The 16737-nt window shown below is 32.5% G+C and overlaps 1 protein-coding gene across 1 annotated transcript; it reads right to left on the reverse strand.

The window, feature by feature from the left end:
• Positions 1-2320: 2320 nt before the first annotated feature.
• LOC132549285 (rho guanine nucleotide exchange factor 3-like) lies at positions 2321-16061 on the reverse strand. The gene is made up of 15 exons (XM_060213207.1): positions 15996-16061; positions 13170-13248; positions 12625-12690; positions 11814-11909; positions 9384-9563; positions 8144-8206; positions 7642-7738; positions 6859-6935; positions 6243-6399; positions 5507-5565; positions 5160-5201; positions 4347-4448; positions 3987-4055; positions 3459-3642; positions 2321-3181 (listed from the first exon to the last, which is right to left on the reverse strand). Exons 1-15 carry the CDS (start codon positions 16025-16027, stop codon positions 2841-2843), a joined length of 1644 nt encoding a protein of 547 aa, XP_060069190.1. The 5' UTR covers positions 16028-16061; the 3' UTR covers positions 2321-2840.
• Positions 16062-16737: the final 676 nt, after the last annotated feature.

The following is a 16737-nucleotide window of genomic DNA, read 5'->3' on the forward strand; positions in this document are numbered from 1 at the left end:
AATGAAAACTGTCACACAACATTGACAACAGTGTAAGGTGGTCACAGGACACAAAAATACTGGTGAAGAGTCTAGTCTGTGAAATAAAAAAAATGACTAAATTTCAATAGTATAGTTTTAGCACCAAAACTTTGACATTTAACTGGAATGACTTAAAATCATTATAGAACTTCAACTATGATGAAGAACGTTATACCAGAGTAAAAGATAGTAGAAAATCTAGGTAGAAAATTAAAATTGGAAATAAAACCTTATCCGATTGACAATAAACAAGGAAGGTGGTCCATTATAATGTATGTTGTTGATTAAATATTGAGAGTACACTGTAGATACAAAATCTTTATTAGAATTGTTTATGAAATAATGAGAAAAGCTGCATGTTCCTTAAATCGCACACCACAAAAGTGGATGTGTTATTTCTGTGGCAAACACTAATTGCATTAAGTAGAGATGTCAATTTTCAATATTTCTTGTGAAGATAACAGACTATTGTCTTCAACTGAAATGTTGAAAGCAAGTGCTTTCATAAAGGAAGCAATGTTAGTTTTAACGGCAATACCCATAAAAACCTTGGTTAAGACAATATTGACTACAAAGTGATCCGTTCATGTCCCAGTGACAAAGAAATCTGTGATGAAGGTCATCTAGAAACATGCAGCTTTTTGGATGTTAATACAAAAAATACATCAACAATTGAATGAATGATTCCCTACAAACAAATGTATGCAAGTTTACAATTGAATCACGCTCTGAACGTTGTATTTTCTTCCCTTCCATGTGTTTAATATTTGGTATACAGTATATACAACTTAATAAGTTGGCGGCAGTTAGCCTGATGGTATTTACATAATTCTGATAACTGTGTTGATGCAGAACTCCTCAGATAAACTCCTTAATGATTCACGCACGTAATTAACACAATGTTGAGACAATGTATACAGCATATATGATCTTTGATATACATATTGGGTATGTTTCACCTTGCTGAAATGCAATTGCTTTTAATCAAGCCAAATCTTGTCTGTTTATGATAGCTGAAATGATACCAATATGATGAAGTGACGATAATGTCAATGGCTTGTCGGATAATTCATCCCAGTCATATGATTTACTTTCACGGTTTATTAGGATACTTTGTTCCTGTTTTCATTTAATTATTATTTTAAGAAAACTAAATCCTCTGAATGATCTAAGGTTTTGTAAAGTTTTGAGTACAGTAGCTTGTAAATACAAACCTCCATCTGAAGATCGTTAGATCTACCCCTTGTAGAATAATTAGAATTGTTTTCAAATAGACAAAAAAAAATTGACATTGTAGCAAAAACATACTGTATAATAGACTCAACATCTACAACTATACAATGTTGGATTCATTTTTTAAAAATACTTTACATATACGAGAAAGAAAGAAAAAAAAATCAAGAATATTTGTTCTTGTTAATATGTCACCAGTATAAGTTCATAAGGAAGACCAAACTTCAATTTCATGAGGAAATCTGGGGCATATTATTTTAAAGAATCCAACGTAAGTTACAAAACATGAGACTGAAACGGAGAAAAAAGCATAAGGTTGTATGACATGATGATACATAAATACATCATAGTTTACACTATTAGATATGTATTATACAAATCTATATATAAATGACTGCTGCCTTAGTATATCCTACACCCCACCTACCCATCACTCAGACTAGATTGCAGGGTAAAACATGTGGGTAGGGTTAAAAAACTCATCAGTCAAGCACCAATCATTGTGACACCATCATAAAATAACTTACAATAAAAGCATATATACTTAGATGCTGTATGTACAGATAAATATTGGTAATCTCATGATAAAGGCTTTCATTTACAACATATAATGAAAAACTGACTTCACATTCAAATATATTTCATGAGACCCGGAAAAATATGAATTTTGTAAGTGTGATACATTGTATTAACAATGAATTACTGATTTTTTCAAGAAGAAACAATTGAGACATTTCTAAATTTAAATACCATCTTAAAGCAGTTATTTTTAAACTGAGATTTAAACAATAAATGCACTATAACAAACACTAATTTTTAATATAGAAACACTGCGGTATATCAGAATATCTTTGAAGTTACCGTCTTCACTTTTCATAATAAATTTTTAACCTTTAGAATTGTTTTTTAACCATGGAGTGGATCATTTATCAGTTAAAGTACTCTAAAGTTATACCTTAACAATGCAAAAAATCACTTTTCAACAGAAAATATTTACAACACTTTCTTTTCACAATACATGATCATTTTGATCAGATAAATAACATTTTAAAGTTTTGATTGACCTAGGTTTTCTGCCAATGTCAAGAAAGTGTCCTTTGGATTAGACAAGTTTTACCTTACAGACAATATCTGGGGCACAGAGTCTGCCATAAGAACAAGTACTATAAAACACATACATCTGCTAGGACTGCTCCTCCAAGCTAACAGGGCCCCCTTTAACTTGTGTTAAAATAAAACATTGCCAGTAATACCACAAAAACATAACCAGTCACCCCTTTACCTGCTGGGCAGTGTAATGGGGTGCAACATAACAACTCCAAACCTCTAACTCCACTTAAACAAACAGTAATATCACAAACATTGGTCTATTACAAGACCTTACTGACTTCCCAGAGGACAGAGAAGTGGTCAAAGTCACACGCACTGAACTTTTATATGTTTGAAGAGTATCACCATACTAGATACAGTCAGTCCATTCTTCAAATGTCTCAACATTTTTGTTCAAAGTAGCAAGGGTGTGTAGCACTAATTTTGAAGATGGCAAACAAGAATTTCACACAGTTGTTAATTTGTCAGTGCTGTAACTACTCGGTGGTTGTCGTTGCTGTAGTTGTTGCTGCAGTTTTTGCTGTAGTTGTTGATGCTGTAGTTTTTGCTGTAGCTGTTGCTGTAGTTGTTGATGCTGTAGTTTTTGCTGTAATTGTTGCTGTAGTTGTTGATGCAGTTGTTGATGCTGTAGTTGTTGATGCAGCTGTTGTCGTTTTCGATATTGACTCCTCACCATCTCCTTCCTCACGTTTCATACTGGAAAGAGTCTTCTGTATGGACTGGACCCACTGTCTCTTGTCATGCTCGTCTGTTGCAATCAAAGTATGTGACTGGCCCTTGTTAGAGTCTTGGAAGGATACTCGGAACACATTTTTGCCTGAAATTATTAATGCCTCCTTCATTACAAATATTGAAGCAATTACTACAAAGCAACATTTTAATTACATTTTTCTTGTTATATCAAAATTTTCAATGAGATAGATTCAATTTCACCAAAAAATATCAAATATTACATGGTTTATAATGTAAAAAATCTAGGTTATTTCTAAGAATACAGTTTCAACTTAAGCATAGTGGAAAACTTTTTGAATGTTTCTAGATTTTCACTTCTGGTCTGATGAACTTTATACAAAATTAACAGTATCTACACATACTTGTCTGTCCTGAACCAAAGGCACTGCGGAAGGACCCCATCTTGACTTCTCCATCTTTGAGGTCGGTAAGGACAAGCTCGTCAACAGGGATGGGTTGTCTATACAGCTGGAAGCCTTGGTGACCACCATGATTTGCCATCCGCGTCACAACCAACACTTTGTCAAACAGGAAAACATACAGCTTCTGTAATGAAAATAGCAACATGGTGTAAACAAGTAATCAAGAAAATATCTGACATGAAAAAGTCCTTCAATAGAACAAAGTATGTAATGAATCATAAAAGAGATTTCAAAATTGCCATGAAATAATTCTAAGACTTAAAAGAATCAATAAATAACATTCTCATCTTCAATTGCAAAGATTTGAAAAAAACATATATAAAAAGAGTCACTTTCATATGAGCATCTTAAGAAAAAGTTTACATTGCTATCACTCAAATATGAGAAGACTGAGGTTGAGGGCTTTCATAGGACATGAAGTTTGTTTTCATTTCCAAAAGAGAAATTTTCTGGAGATAATTTACTCACACTGCTCTTGTTGTTTTTCAGGGTTCCATTACACACAAGCATGGAAGACTGCTCCAGTGCTTCACATTTCTGGAATAAATTGATTAAATGAATAAAGAAATAAATGTAACACAAACATCCAACATACAATAATAATATTCACAATGACCTTCAGTGCCATATCTCAAAACAGTTGTGAAGTAAAATGAAAACAAAGGGTATTCATAACTGGCCGATAAAATTCAATAAATTCAGTCAAACCCTCGGAAATTTTTTTATTTTTGATCAGCCTTTGATGAATTTATAACAGTACACACTGACTACTTCATCACTCTACAGGATGGAAATGCAGCTCCTATAATAGCTTCACTTAAGACTTACATCGTCATCATACAGGAAGGAGATGCGTGATCTGTAATATCGACACTTTGCCTCTCCTGTCATTTTGTCTGCCTCTGCAATCACGCGCTCAGAAAGCTTGATCTGAAATACAAATGATATTACATGATACCACTGTGAACTTGCAATGTTAAATAGAAAGTTCTAAATGTATATTAAGATGAAGAAAAAATGTTTCAAAGAGCAAAATCTAGAAAATGTCTGTAAGACATGAACGCGCCAACTCCTATTTATGCCAGAATCTGATCACGTGTAAAACTTGACATTATGATGTAAATATAAAAACCAGTGTCTGATCAGGTGTAGAACTTGATGTTATGATACTATAGGGTAAATATTACACCAGTCTGATCAGATGTAGAACTTGCATGATGTAATGATACTATAGGGTAAATATGAACCAAATCTGGTGAAAGGTTCTAGAGAAAATGATACTTATTAGGAATAGGATGTGTGTGGACAACACACAATGGGAGAACATGGGACAGCATATAAAATGGCAGGGGCATAAAAACCTGTCATTGGGCAAGTATAATACTGAAGTTGTTTATATTACAAGTTATTCTATAAAGCATTGCCATTGTTATTACAAACTGTTCATATCCATACAAATTCTTTTGTCAACTAGAGAATCCTTCAGAGGATTTAAATTATAGGTCTATTGTAACTGATTTATAAACCATATGATAAAATCTAATGCCCGATATGTTTGCTGTATCACTGTGCACTAAATTAAATACAACTTCTCAATGATGAATTAGACACTGGTGACAATCTGATCAATCCGGTACTTACAGCTTCATTGAGGTAGTGGGTGTCTTCATCTTCTGTCTGCGTCTGAAATTTAGTAAAAATATAATGTCAAATTCCATTATTTCTTTAGGAGTCTTCAATTTCATCTTGGTAGTACAAACACAGTGAGACAGAGAAGCACATACAATTTTCAAATTTTCTCGTCATTTCAGACAAAATAGATACAATTAAATTTTAATGAGGTAATTTACTTCTTTACAATAATTTAAGACTGTGATTTAGAATAGACTGGAAATATAACTGAAGGTATCAATATGCAGCAATAAAACATCTGATTTATCATCCTGGTCTAATATTTAAGTCGGTCTAACTGATGTCTGTTCACTTACATATTTCTTGATACTCTTGATAAGTAATGGATACTTGATAAACTTGCTCCTTGCTCCATCTATAAGCAAATAAAGTACATTCAATATCAAGCCATACATTTCGGAATTAATTCTGATTAAGTATCAGCACTGAATGATCCATGAAATAGAGACTTATTTCCTGTACATGTGGCAGATAACATTTTTTCCCTCAAATATACGTTAATCCAAGTTGAGATCAGTTGATACCAGAGTAAAAACTAACATATCAGAATGAAAACCTGTCCTTGTTATGTTGTGACTGTTAATGACAAGACTTTCTTTTTTTTCATAACTATGTTATACCAGGCTCCAATTTTGAAAGGTATCATTTCATTTTAACACCACTGTTTTGGACAACAACCTCTTTATAAAAATGTTTAACTGTATCTCAGTATGTATGGGTAGTATTTTTTGAAACAGTATTATTGAATTGTAGAAATTATTGACAAAGATATACAAATTTTGCATGAGAGTGAACGAAACACTGTACATCAAATCTTTCCAAATATTCAAACACACCAAACATATGAAACAGTGAAGTAAGAACGGTACATAGAATTCACCAAGAAATCTAATGCGACTAACACCCCTTATTGACCATGACTTAATAGCTCAGACATTTTTCTTCAGAAATATAACTTCAGTTAGAAACCAACAGTATCATTCATGGAGTAGATATTTTGACATATTAACATATCTCTCAAGCCATACTAACCAAGCAGGGTCCACAAGTCAAGTTTACGACTGAAGGGTGAATTCTGACACCTCTGAAGGAAGTCCTCCACAGCTGGGTCGGTCAGTTTCTCATCCAACAATGCTTTCCCGAACACCTGGTTGCTACAGAAGGTCACATACTCCTTCAGGGAGGGCACCTGTAATTGTTAATATCAGTCTATACTGGTTGAGGCTGTAACTTAAGTTATACATTATACCACATAATGGCTAACAAATTCCACCTTTATGTTGGTAGGCATATTGCACACAATAAAACCTTGTCACTAAAGATCAACAGGTGCTATACCACGAAAAAAATTGATTACAAGAAATAGTTTGCTAAGATCAAATTTTATTTTTTATTTCCTATTGAACTAAACTCTATATTTTTATAATCAAAAGCATTTTTTCCATTTTTCAACTACGAGAGATTAACACTGCCTGTTCAAAACTGTTAACAGATAGAAATATGAAAATCAAATAACATTCCTCCAAGTGTCTACATTATTCCTAGTCATAGCCTCCATGAAATTGGAACATCCACCATCATTTCTATGAATCACATTCCCAAAGATGACTGAAATCTGTTAAAACATTCAAGTACACTATGATCCTACCCAGTCCACTAAGACCTCTCCAACTCTGTCAGTGGTACCATCAGGGCGACGATTGTTCTGCAGCTTCATCGCAAGGTCTACAATTCAATTATAGAAATATATCAGCACACTTAAAAAGGCATCCTTTATCCTATATTCAAACAATAGTGCTAGAAGAACATGATCACATTAGGTAAGGGGTTATTCCAATATATCTACATTTTAAGTGTGTATTCTTATTTAGCCTAACCAACAAAATCAATGTTGACACTTCTGTAACGGTCTGGTGAGAAAGAAGTCTGAACACTGTACAAAAGCCGTAAAAATTAGAGAGAATCCATTATTGCTTTTGTTTTAACTTTTGTGGATATGTCTTGTATAAAACTTAAAAAATTCAAATCAATATGTATAATTAATATATTATACGTAAGTGTAACAAAATGATAATGTAATTGTAGAATTATTTACTTCTCAAAGTTACCACTAAGCCATGATCATCAATAAACATAGAGTGAAAAAGAGGGAAATTCAGTAAATGAAAAATCATTTTAAAAATTCAGTTAGTGGTGTGTTATATCAGAGAATGTTACTAATACTACAATCAAAGTATCACAGCATTACAATGGACTTCCTTAACATCTGTGATAACTTTAAAACATTAACAAAAACATTGAATAACATCATCCAAAGATGTATATATATATATAGATATAGATAAATATAGATACCATTTGATACCATCCTCATCATAAACCTCTTTTATGAATCTGTGTTTGATACTGATTTCTTAAAAAGTTTGATTACCTTCATGAACTGGTATCAGAGAGTCAATGGGACCAAAAATCTGCTGTAACTCTCCATCAGACAGAAGCTGTAGTTTCTTCATTGAGTCATGATATGTCTGAAATGTTAACAATAATCATCAACAACTATAAACTACACACAACATATTTTTTAATGGTATAAATAGTCTATTACAAATATAACTTACATTAAAAAAATAAGTGCAAAATTCTTATATAGAATATCTTACATTGTTTTCTTATATTGAATTTTATGTAGTTCGATAAATGACTTAACATCTTCTGATTTATCGATTATGCTGTTACTTCATTTCAATGGCGATGTCTTAATTCAAATTGTTATTTTCCACAGTGATTTCTCTTATATGCTTTGATCAGTTCTCAGCCATATTTATGGAAAACAAAAGAAAAATCATCCCAAAAAAAAAAAAAAAAAAAAAAGAAAATTTCATGACAAGACTTTTCAAACTTAATATTACGTCTATCACTATGATAAATCTTACCTTCTTGACGTTGACAAGATCCTCTGCAAGGTCCTTCTCCCCCTGGTACAGTTCATATATGGCCTGGAAATAATTTGCAACATGATAGTTATACTCAAAATGTAGCCAAGATGATGGCAATCAGAAAAAGACAATCTTCATGATTTAGCTAAGATTTAAGGATAGTCACTTGTTTAATCTCTGTATCTGTACTCTAAGCATTAATATTTCATCACAGGAGGACAAAGTTCACCAGATGTTATATTGTGTTACAACTGAAAATGATTTACAATAGTTTCAAGAGGTTTGGTATGATATTGTAATAGCAATCAAAGAGATTCAAACCATATGTAATAACACTTCTTTTTGTGAAAACAGGATAAATATTTTCATTGTAGCTACAACTTTATACTCAATAAGCCAAAAACATTTTAAATATCTTATTATTAGTCTTTTTTATACTAAAACAAAATGAGACAATGCAGGGCCAGGTATGTATGACATGTACAGATACTTTCTAACTACTATTTTTAACAGCCTTAAAATTAAGAGAATTACATACTAATAGATCAAACATTCTAAATAGCTTCATGATCTTAGAACTAATAGTATCAAAGAAAAGGAGCTAAACATGAAGACAGGAAATACAAATTTTAAAATGTCAAGTCATAATTCCTGTAAGAAAGAACAACTTCATGTCCTTATAATGATAGTTAAATAAAAAATGAATTAAAAAGTAAAGGGAGTAGATCTCCAATTCAGAGAAGAGCAACAACTCTTCCAAAATCAAAATGTTGTTCACAAAACACAATTTCTTGTTAAATTTATAAAACATTCTAGGTTTCAAAATAAAGGGCAGCAACTCTTCACAATATTGTCATATTTTGATGTTCATTTGGTTAGTTGTTGCTTTATGTCCTCTTAACAACCATCGTCATTTAATGTTGTGCCAGGTTTGAGTGGTGGAGGAAGAGTTCCCAGAGGAAAAACACTGACGTGTGGCCAGCACCTGGTGCCACCCAAAGGTGGAGGGCTAGTGATGTAGACTGACAGACATCCTAACTATTTGGCCATCATTGCTCCCTGCTGTTTATGGTCATGAAATCTTAAATAATGTTTGTAATGATGCCTAAAACCTCTGGCTGAGTTCTTCAGGAATGAATGGTTTCTTGATATCCCTTTGTCTGAGTTCTTATGTTATATAACCTACCTCTTGCTTCTTGATGTCCCTATGGCTGAGTTCTTATGATATATAACCTACCTCTTGTTTCTTGATGTCCCTATGGCTGAGTTCTTTAGGAATGATGCCAGAGGTAGTCATCATGTCACTCCATGTCCGACTTAGGCGTCTCTTGGCTGGGGATGGAGAAGGAGCCTTGTATGGTGTAAGGCTCTGCTTGGAGCTGGCAGGGGAAGATGGTACCTTGAAACTGATGGACCGCTGAAAAATTTAATCGAAATGTCAAAATAACAATTATAACACGAATAATGAATACTACTTCAATAATGATTATACAATGAATAACATTGTTTCTATAGGTTCTGAAATACAATGTTAACTTAATTTTTTAAAAACACAACTCCTGCTGCTGCAAAATCTGAACCAAAGCTTGAAATGTGCACAATAAATTAAAAAAAGAAAGACACGCAAAACAGAAACAGAAAACAGAAGGTAGGGATGATGCAGCAATTATACCCAATCTAGTGTACCCTTCTTGTAAAGACCACTCCATTATACTTCCCTTCTAGTACCTACTGACCAAGTGTAATCAGGACCCTATCAGAAAATCTGTACAAAATCAAAATTTTGCATTATCCATGCTTCTTTCTCCATTATATCAATACATATATAATAAGCCTTAATCTTATAAACTACCACAACGTACGCCTATTATTAGTAAAATAAAATGTGCAAAAGCAATTCATTTTGCCATGTTTTATAGTTGAAAAAAGTTTGAACTCATCTAGTCCAAAGGACCAGTAAGTCCCTGTAATGACAACATGATATCCATGGTCTGTTTGTCTTCCATCTACTTTTTCTTTTAACTACTACTTCTCTTCATCCTACATTAAGGCAGAGTTTAACTTAATTGTACTAAACATTCTGACAAAAAGACTTGGCATTGATGATGACAATGTAGCTTTTTGAAGCATGATTGATATAAAAAGGGACCCCATATTCAGGGCTCTCACACCCCATTTTGGGACTGGGGCCCAGGGCCCTTAGAATTGGGGAAAATAGCAATGTTTTCCTTAGATTTGGGAAAACTTGGGGTCTAAATTGGGAAAAAAAGATACTATTTTGCATTGGGAATGGGGCGGAATATTGGCCCCAAATCTGGCAGATCGAGAACCCTGATATTTTCAGTTAAATGCCATTCAAAATATACATTAGGACCCCTGAAAATGACCTTTTTATAGGATACCCAATGCAAATCTGCTTAACGCTGACTGACCCTTCTATGACATCACTCTTTCTAGAGCCAGGTAATCTGATTTGTTTCACAAAACACACTACCTTTATCTGATTTGAGTTTATATTTCACCTGATGTTTTGAAGTGTTTGCAAAACACAAGACAAAGTCTTGGAATAAGGATGATGAATTTTCAAAGTAATTTAAATAAGACCAGTATATCAAATAAAGATAGAGAAACATGATGGTCGCTTTACAGAAGGAACATCAAGTCATAATTTTAAAAAAAAAAAAAAACAGCCGAAAGTTTGTTTTGTTTTTTCTGTTGTCAAATTATCAATATCTTCTATTTAACCAGGGTTACATACTTGGTAGCCAGACAATATCTAGTTTACAATATGAAACGCTAAAAAAAGCCAGTCTAAGGTTAGGACATGTTTGTACATTTTGAACCAAGAACTAGGTGTAATGTTTGTTGTATATTAGTAAGTGGTGTAAATGAGTGATATGTTATCATTACATTACAATATTGTCAGGCAGACACATCAACACACAAATATGTCCATATTGCTCTGGAGTACCAAGATAACCGAGAGCCAAACACAGGTAATGGGGAGGTACAAGGTCTTTCGGGTGTAGCTACCAAGAATCATCAGAACTGTACTTAATCTACAATGTCATTTCACAACAGTACTAGGAATATAATCAGACATCATTTTTGAAACAGAATGTGTGGTATGGTTTTTATTTGTTTATTTTACAGTATTAAATGATATGAAAAAAAAATGGATGGCTATCTGATAAAAGCTGAAAAATAATGAAAAAAAATCAGTTTTTAAGACAATTTTCTTGGTAAAGCAGACCAGATTTCACAGATTAACTGAACAAAATAATTCCTTTATCCAGCTCTGGATTTGTGTCCTTGGTAGTGAAAGTAATATGGTGACATGTGTTTATTATGGTGTAAGTATATTCATCATTAAAATAAAAGTCATTTAATCAGGTCTTATTCCATACAAATCCAAAAGGATGGTCTACGTCAAGACTCAAATCTATCATAAGGAATTGACATTTCTTATTTCTGCCTAAGTAACTGTTTTCCCAATCACATCAAGCTCTATCACTAATGACACGTGACCAGACAAAAAAAAGTGAACAAGATCATTGACACTTCTCCAATACAGAAAAAATATCTTTCTTAATCAATGTCAACAATTCCTTAATCACAAATTTTGACACTGAAACTATTTTACACAATTTATATGAACATGACTTACCTGAAAGCCATCTGATCCTCGTTTGTTGCTACCTTTTGATGGAGAGAGTAGATTGGCCAGTGATGACACTCTTAACAAAGATCTCCTACTCTTCTTCTAAAAAAAGATACAAAAATACAATACAAATGAGATCAATACTTTTTTTAAATCAAAATATCAATCATTATTGTCAAAACACTGACATGCATATCAGATAGTTTGACCAATGTTATTGATCACTTAGTAACCTACCCCATGAAAGCTACTGACAAAACATGGTATACATACTAAATGACATCTTACATCACACTTTCTGTACTATATGATTAGTCTTACCCTTTCTGAACAAAAATCTAATCTTTCTTGAATATCCCAAACTAGTCCTAGTGCCATATCACATGTTTTAGAGAAGATGTGGGTTCAGTGCAAAGGCAGGGATAAAGCAAGTGTCATGCCAATGGAATACCAATGTACCAGGGTGTCGCTATGTTTAAATGTTTTCCAGGTAGAATACATCTGACATGAGTCATCATTGTATATAAATAACACATGGTAATGCATTAGATATCCAAACAAAAGTAGAGGAGATAAAATCAAGCAATGACCCTTTTAAAAATGGCAAATCTTATACAATGTATATAGTGCTTAGTCACATATGGAAGTGGTTCTATATGGCTCAAAATTCAATACTTGAAAAAGTAATGTGATAAGTACAATTCTAAAAGACAAACATGTACATATACCCTGGTATATAAGTTTGGGTATATTTTAGAAATTGCTTTGATCTCTAGATGTGCAGCATATAATGTAAATATTGACAGATTTACATTACCTTGTGTTCCACATCAAAGCTCTGTATACTCAGTGTGTCTTCATCTACTTTCCTCTTTCGTTTTCTCTATAAAAAAAAGTAATGCAATGTATATAGGTCATGTATTGATAAAAAAAATCTGGTGAGCGCTTCTGTTTACATTATCAGATATCATCACATCAACAATGATAGTAGTTCTGAAATATGTGTATCAATTTCAACTTATTTGTTACCTGTTCCCCGAAAATTATTATTTTTGACTGTTCTTCCATTTAGTGAGAACAAATTATAGTAGACTCTGTTTTTTACATTAAGTTCTTCCTTTTTGATTATTCCCTCCCCCCTCCCACTTTTGAAAGCATGAGGCATGGAATATTTTTTCCATTCAAAATATGTACCTGGTTAAGGACAGTCACTACACAAGTATTGATCACTGCTTATTATTATAATCAAAATATGAACAATATTCATGAATACAAATCTAAAAAACAAATTGAAATTTGAAGATCATGCAGTGTTAATTAAACAATCATATGTAATTATCAAGAATTATTTCACATAATTACCAGACTTGGGAGTTCAAAGTTGGCCAGACCAATTACTGAATGTCTTCTACAGCTTTTCTCATCCTTGATCTCAGGTAACCTAAAAAGCATGAATTAAATGTTTGCAATGGAATGCCAAAACAAATCAGATTTAAGTTTATCTTGCAGAAACCAATCAGACAGGAAAAAATACTGACAATATTCAATGCATAACATTAAATTACAACAACTTGACATGATGTTTTGTTAACATAAAGAATTATTAAAAATGAATATTATTTTCTGATGTACTCATTTTCAATGGAATATATTAAAACAAATGTTAACATTCTGATATTTTGAATTAGTTAATGATACCAAAATGAATATAAACCAATCACATTTTATGAAATAAAACAATAATTTATGACAAGTTATTGTGAGAAAACAATACGTTGTTTGTTAAAAAAATAAAATATGTACAGTTCATCTGGGTCCATCATACATATATCAGTATGTATGATTAGAATAAAATACTGCTTGGATCAATAAAAGCAAATTTTGTTATCTGCGGTTAATTCTTCTAGCCAAAAGTCTGACAACCAATGATGGTCATATTTTATATGTGTCACTAAGAAGACTAACTTGATGAAACATCCAGTCATATATCTATGTTACCAAGCTGTCAGAAATTGTGATAATTATCAGGATACTTACAAAACAGGAGTAAGACTCAATCTGGCCATTTCAAAACCAGTTGAAAATATAAATACAGTAGCTGGAGGCAGAAAACACCAGTTCTTTCCTCTGAGGGTATTTTTCCTACTGAGGATTGATAGTGCAAATATGTCACCTGCCCAGGTGTTAAGGGTAATTAAACACCACAGGTGGGCTGTCCGACACTAATTACTTAGTTAGCAACACCTTACTGGAACCCCTGATCACCCTAACTAAAACTCCAGAGTAATATTTGTTTGTACAATTTCAACTTCAAAAGAAGGAATTCTGAGTTATAAACAATATGAACATGAGTTCACTTTGATCTTTTACCATTTGATAGGTTAGAAAGTAGTTGTTGGGGACAATTCAAAGTGACTTCCTTTTGAAACTATACTTTCTTTTTATAAAATTCAGCTCATACACATATTTCAGTATCCCAGTAAGCTGAAATACACAACCCAAATTCAGAGAAAGATTTTAAATGGCAAGTATTAATTTAATCATACTACATAATATATAGTATCACATAATAATGTATCTCTGTAACTCAGGCTTGGGCTTCCCAACAATATATTGGTAACAATTGAGAAAATCAATCATGACAAATAAGATTAATTCAAGCTAGATGTCATACCAGTACTAATACAGCTAATAAGGTGATAATAATTATATTGTTATTTATTCATGTACAATAAGTATTGTAAGTCTATGGCATATTGACCCAATTACGCTGAAGATGCAAAGCTTGAGTGAATAATGCAAGCACATGTTTTCAGGTACTTAATTAATTACCTCTAATAACTTATTTACATGAACTAAAACAATGGAATAAGACATTTTGAAAAGGGAAGATGGTTGAGATGGTCATTTAAAGCATATCAATATGGCATGCATGAAAACAGTAAATATATGTCTACCTTGTGATCATTCATAATTTCACTGCTGTAATAATTTCTTCCATTAAGTAGTTACATTACCACATCCCTGGTTGTACACCACATATGTGTAATGACTAAATATTATGAGTTAACTGGAGAGTTCCAGTGTTACTGAAAACAGCAGACCAACAATGTGATTACATTTATTTACTAAAACAATCTAATTTAGCAAGCAAATTTTGACTATATAATTTAATTAACTGCTTTGAACTAATTATCTTATCTTTATACAAAGCTTGATTGCACCACTTTAATTAATTCAAAGTGTAACTATTAACTTCTCATGATCGTAATTATGATCAATCTGTATCTTCATTTGAATTACTTTATTAATTCCATTCATTTTTCCTCTCCTGACTAAATTGATAAAAAGGTTGATAGAAAGTCAGAGTAATTTTATCCTATTCTATATCTGACCACCCATCAGTATCTTGGGAGAAATTTTAGAGTAACTCCCAACCTTTGAAATTCTGCATTTGCTTATCATAATGACACAAAGATAAAACAACTCAAAAAACAAACAATACATGTCAGTAAAATTTTACCAGTCTTTTTTCAATGCACTTTTACTGTCCTAATTTTCATACAAATTTCAAATTCAGGATAACACTACATAAAGGTATGCATATTTTTATCAAACGGTTTGTGAGGCCAAAATTGTCAGGGCTAGATTGATAGCTGCATTACAGGAGTAATGCTAGAACTGTTGACGTTGCCTTCCTAAGAAAAAAAATAAGATACAGATATAAGGTCTGTGATATATCCAACTGACCAATATGCTAAGGAAAATACATGCACGTTTCAACGCGTTCGGTAAATAATTCTCCTTTTCACTGTATTGATCAGTACGTATGATTAACTTTAGGAATGTTGGCAGTGATCGTTTGTGCACCATTGCCACCATGTTGTAAAACTGAATCGATGATTTGGGAAAACCAGTCTTATGTTATTTGGAAAGGCATGAAAACACCAAAATGAAATAAAACTAAACACAATGTGGGTTTAGATAGCCGTTATTGTGAGGGAGTGGGGGTAACCGTAGCGTTTGGTCTTTTAGTAAGCGGTTTCCTTGCTGTTATAATGCTTTTATGAGACTAGTATGAACATCGTCCTCGTAAACATGTGATTTCTATATCCGTGTAACTTACAATATAAAACATATATCGATCTTAAAACATGGTATAAATACAAAGTTCGTTTCAGATATTACCTGAACACATTTTCATCATCCATACTTGGCATCTTGGTGTGAATTTCGACAGAATTTTGTTTGTACACAACAACAACTTTCAAAAATGGCGGCGAGCATTGGGTTTCCTCTTGGTAGAGCCAATCAAATCACGCGTCCTTTCAAACATCGACCAATCAATTTTCACACGATTTTTGGATTATACAATTTTCAGACTAGAATAAAACGAAACGTGCCTAAAATTTCGGCATGTTATGTTGTTATTCAAGCTTTCTTTTCAGGTGGCTTGTAAATATAAAGGAATTTAATTTCAATTAATGAATGTTTATAAAAAAGGAAATTTAAATTATAGTTTTAATAAAAAAATACATGTTTACTTTTTTTTTTATTTTTTTTTTCATGTAAAACTGACAATTTTACTACATAATTTCAAAGCTATCGGGGAATCTGGATTGCATGTAACATTACACTTCAGTTCATTTTTAGTTATGATATATATATTCACTAAATATATAAACAAACAAAACACAAAACCAATTACAAAAAAAAACAAACAAAAAAAAAAATAAATAAACATTCTTGTCTAATGGTGTATAAGTACCTTATATCTGGAAGGGCCATCCTCGTCCAAGCAGCTGACAGTACACTTTGTATCTCAGTATAAGTCCGTGGCGGCGGACTTACAGCTTGTTAAGTAAATGAATAAATAAATCCCAGTGCGATTAACCAGTCCAGCATCCGGCCGAAAAGAGGAAAACTCAAA

This window comes from Ylistrum balloti, unplaced genomic scaffold (assembly GCF_031769215.1).
Source record: "Ylistrum balloti isolate Yb309-2 unplaced genomic scaffold, AGI_CSIRO_Ybal_v1 Utg370052, whole genome shotgun sequence".
NCBI lineage: Eukaryota > Metazoa > Mollusca > Bivalvia > Pectinida > Pectinidae > Ylistrum > Ylistrum balloti.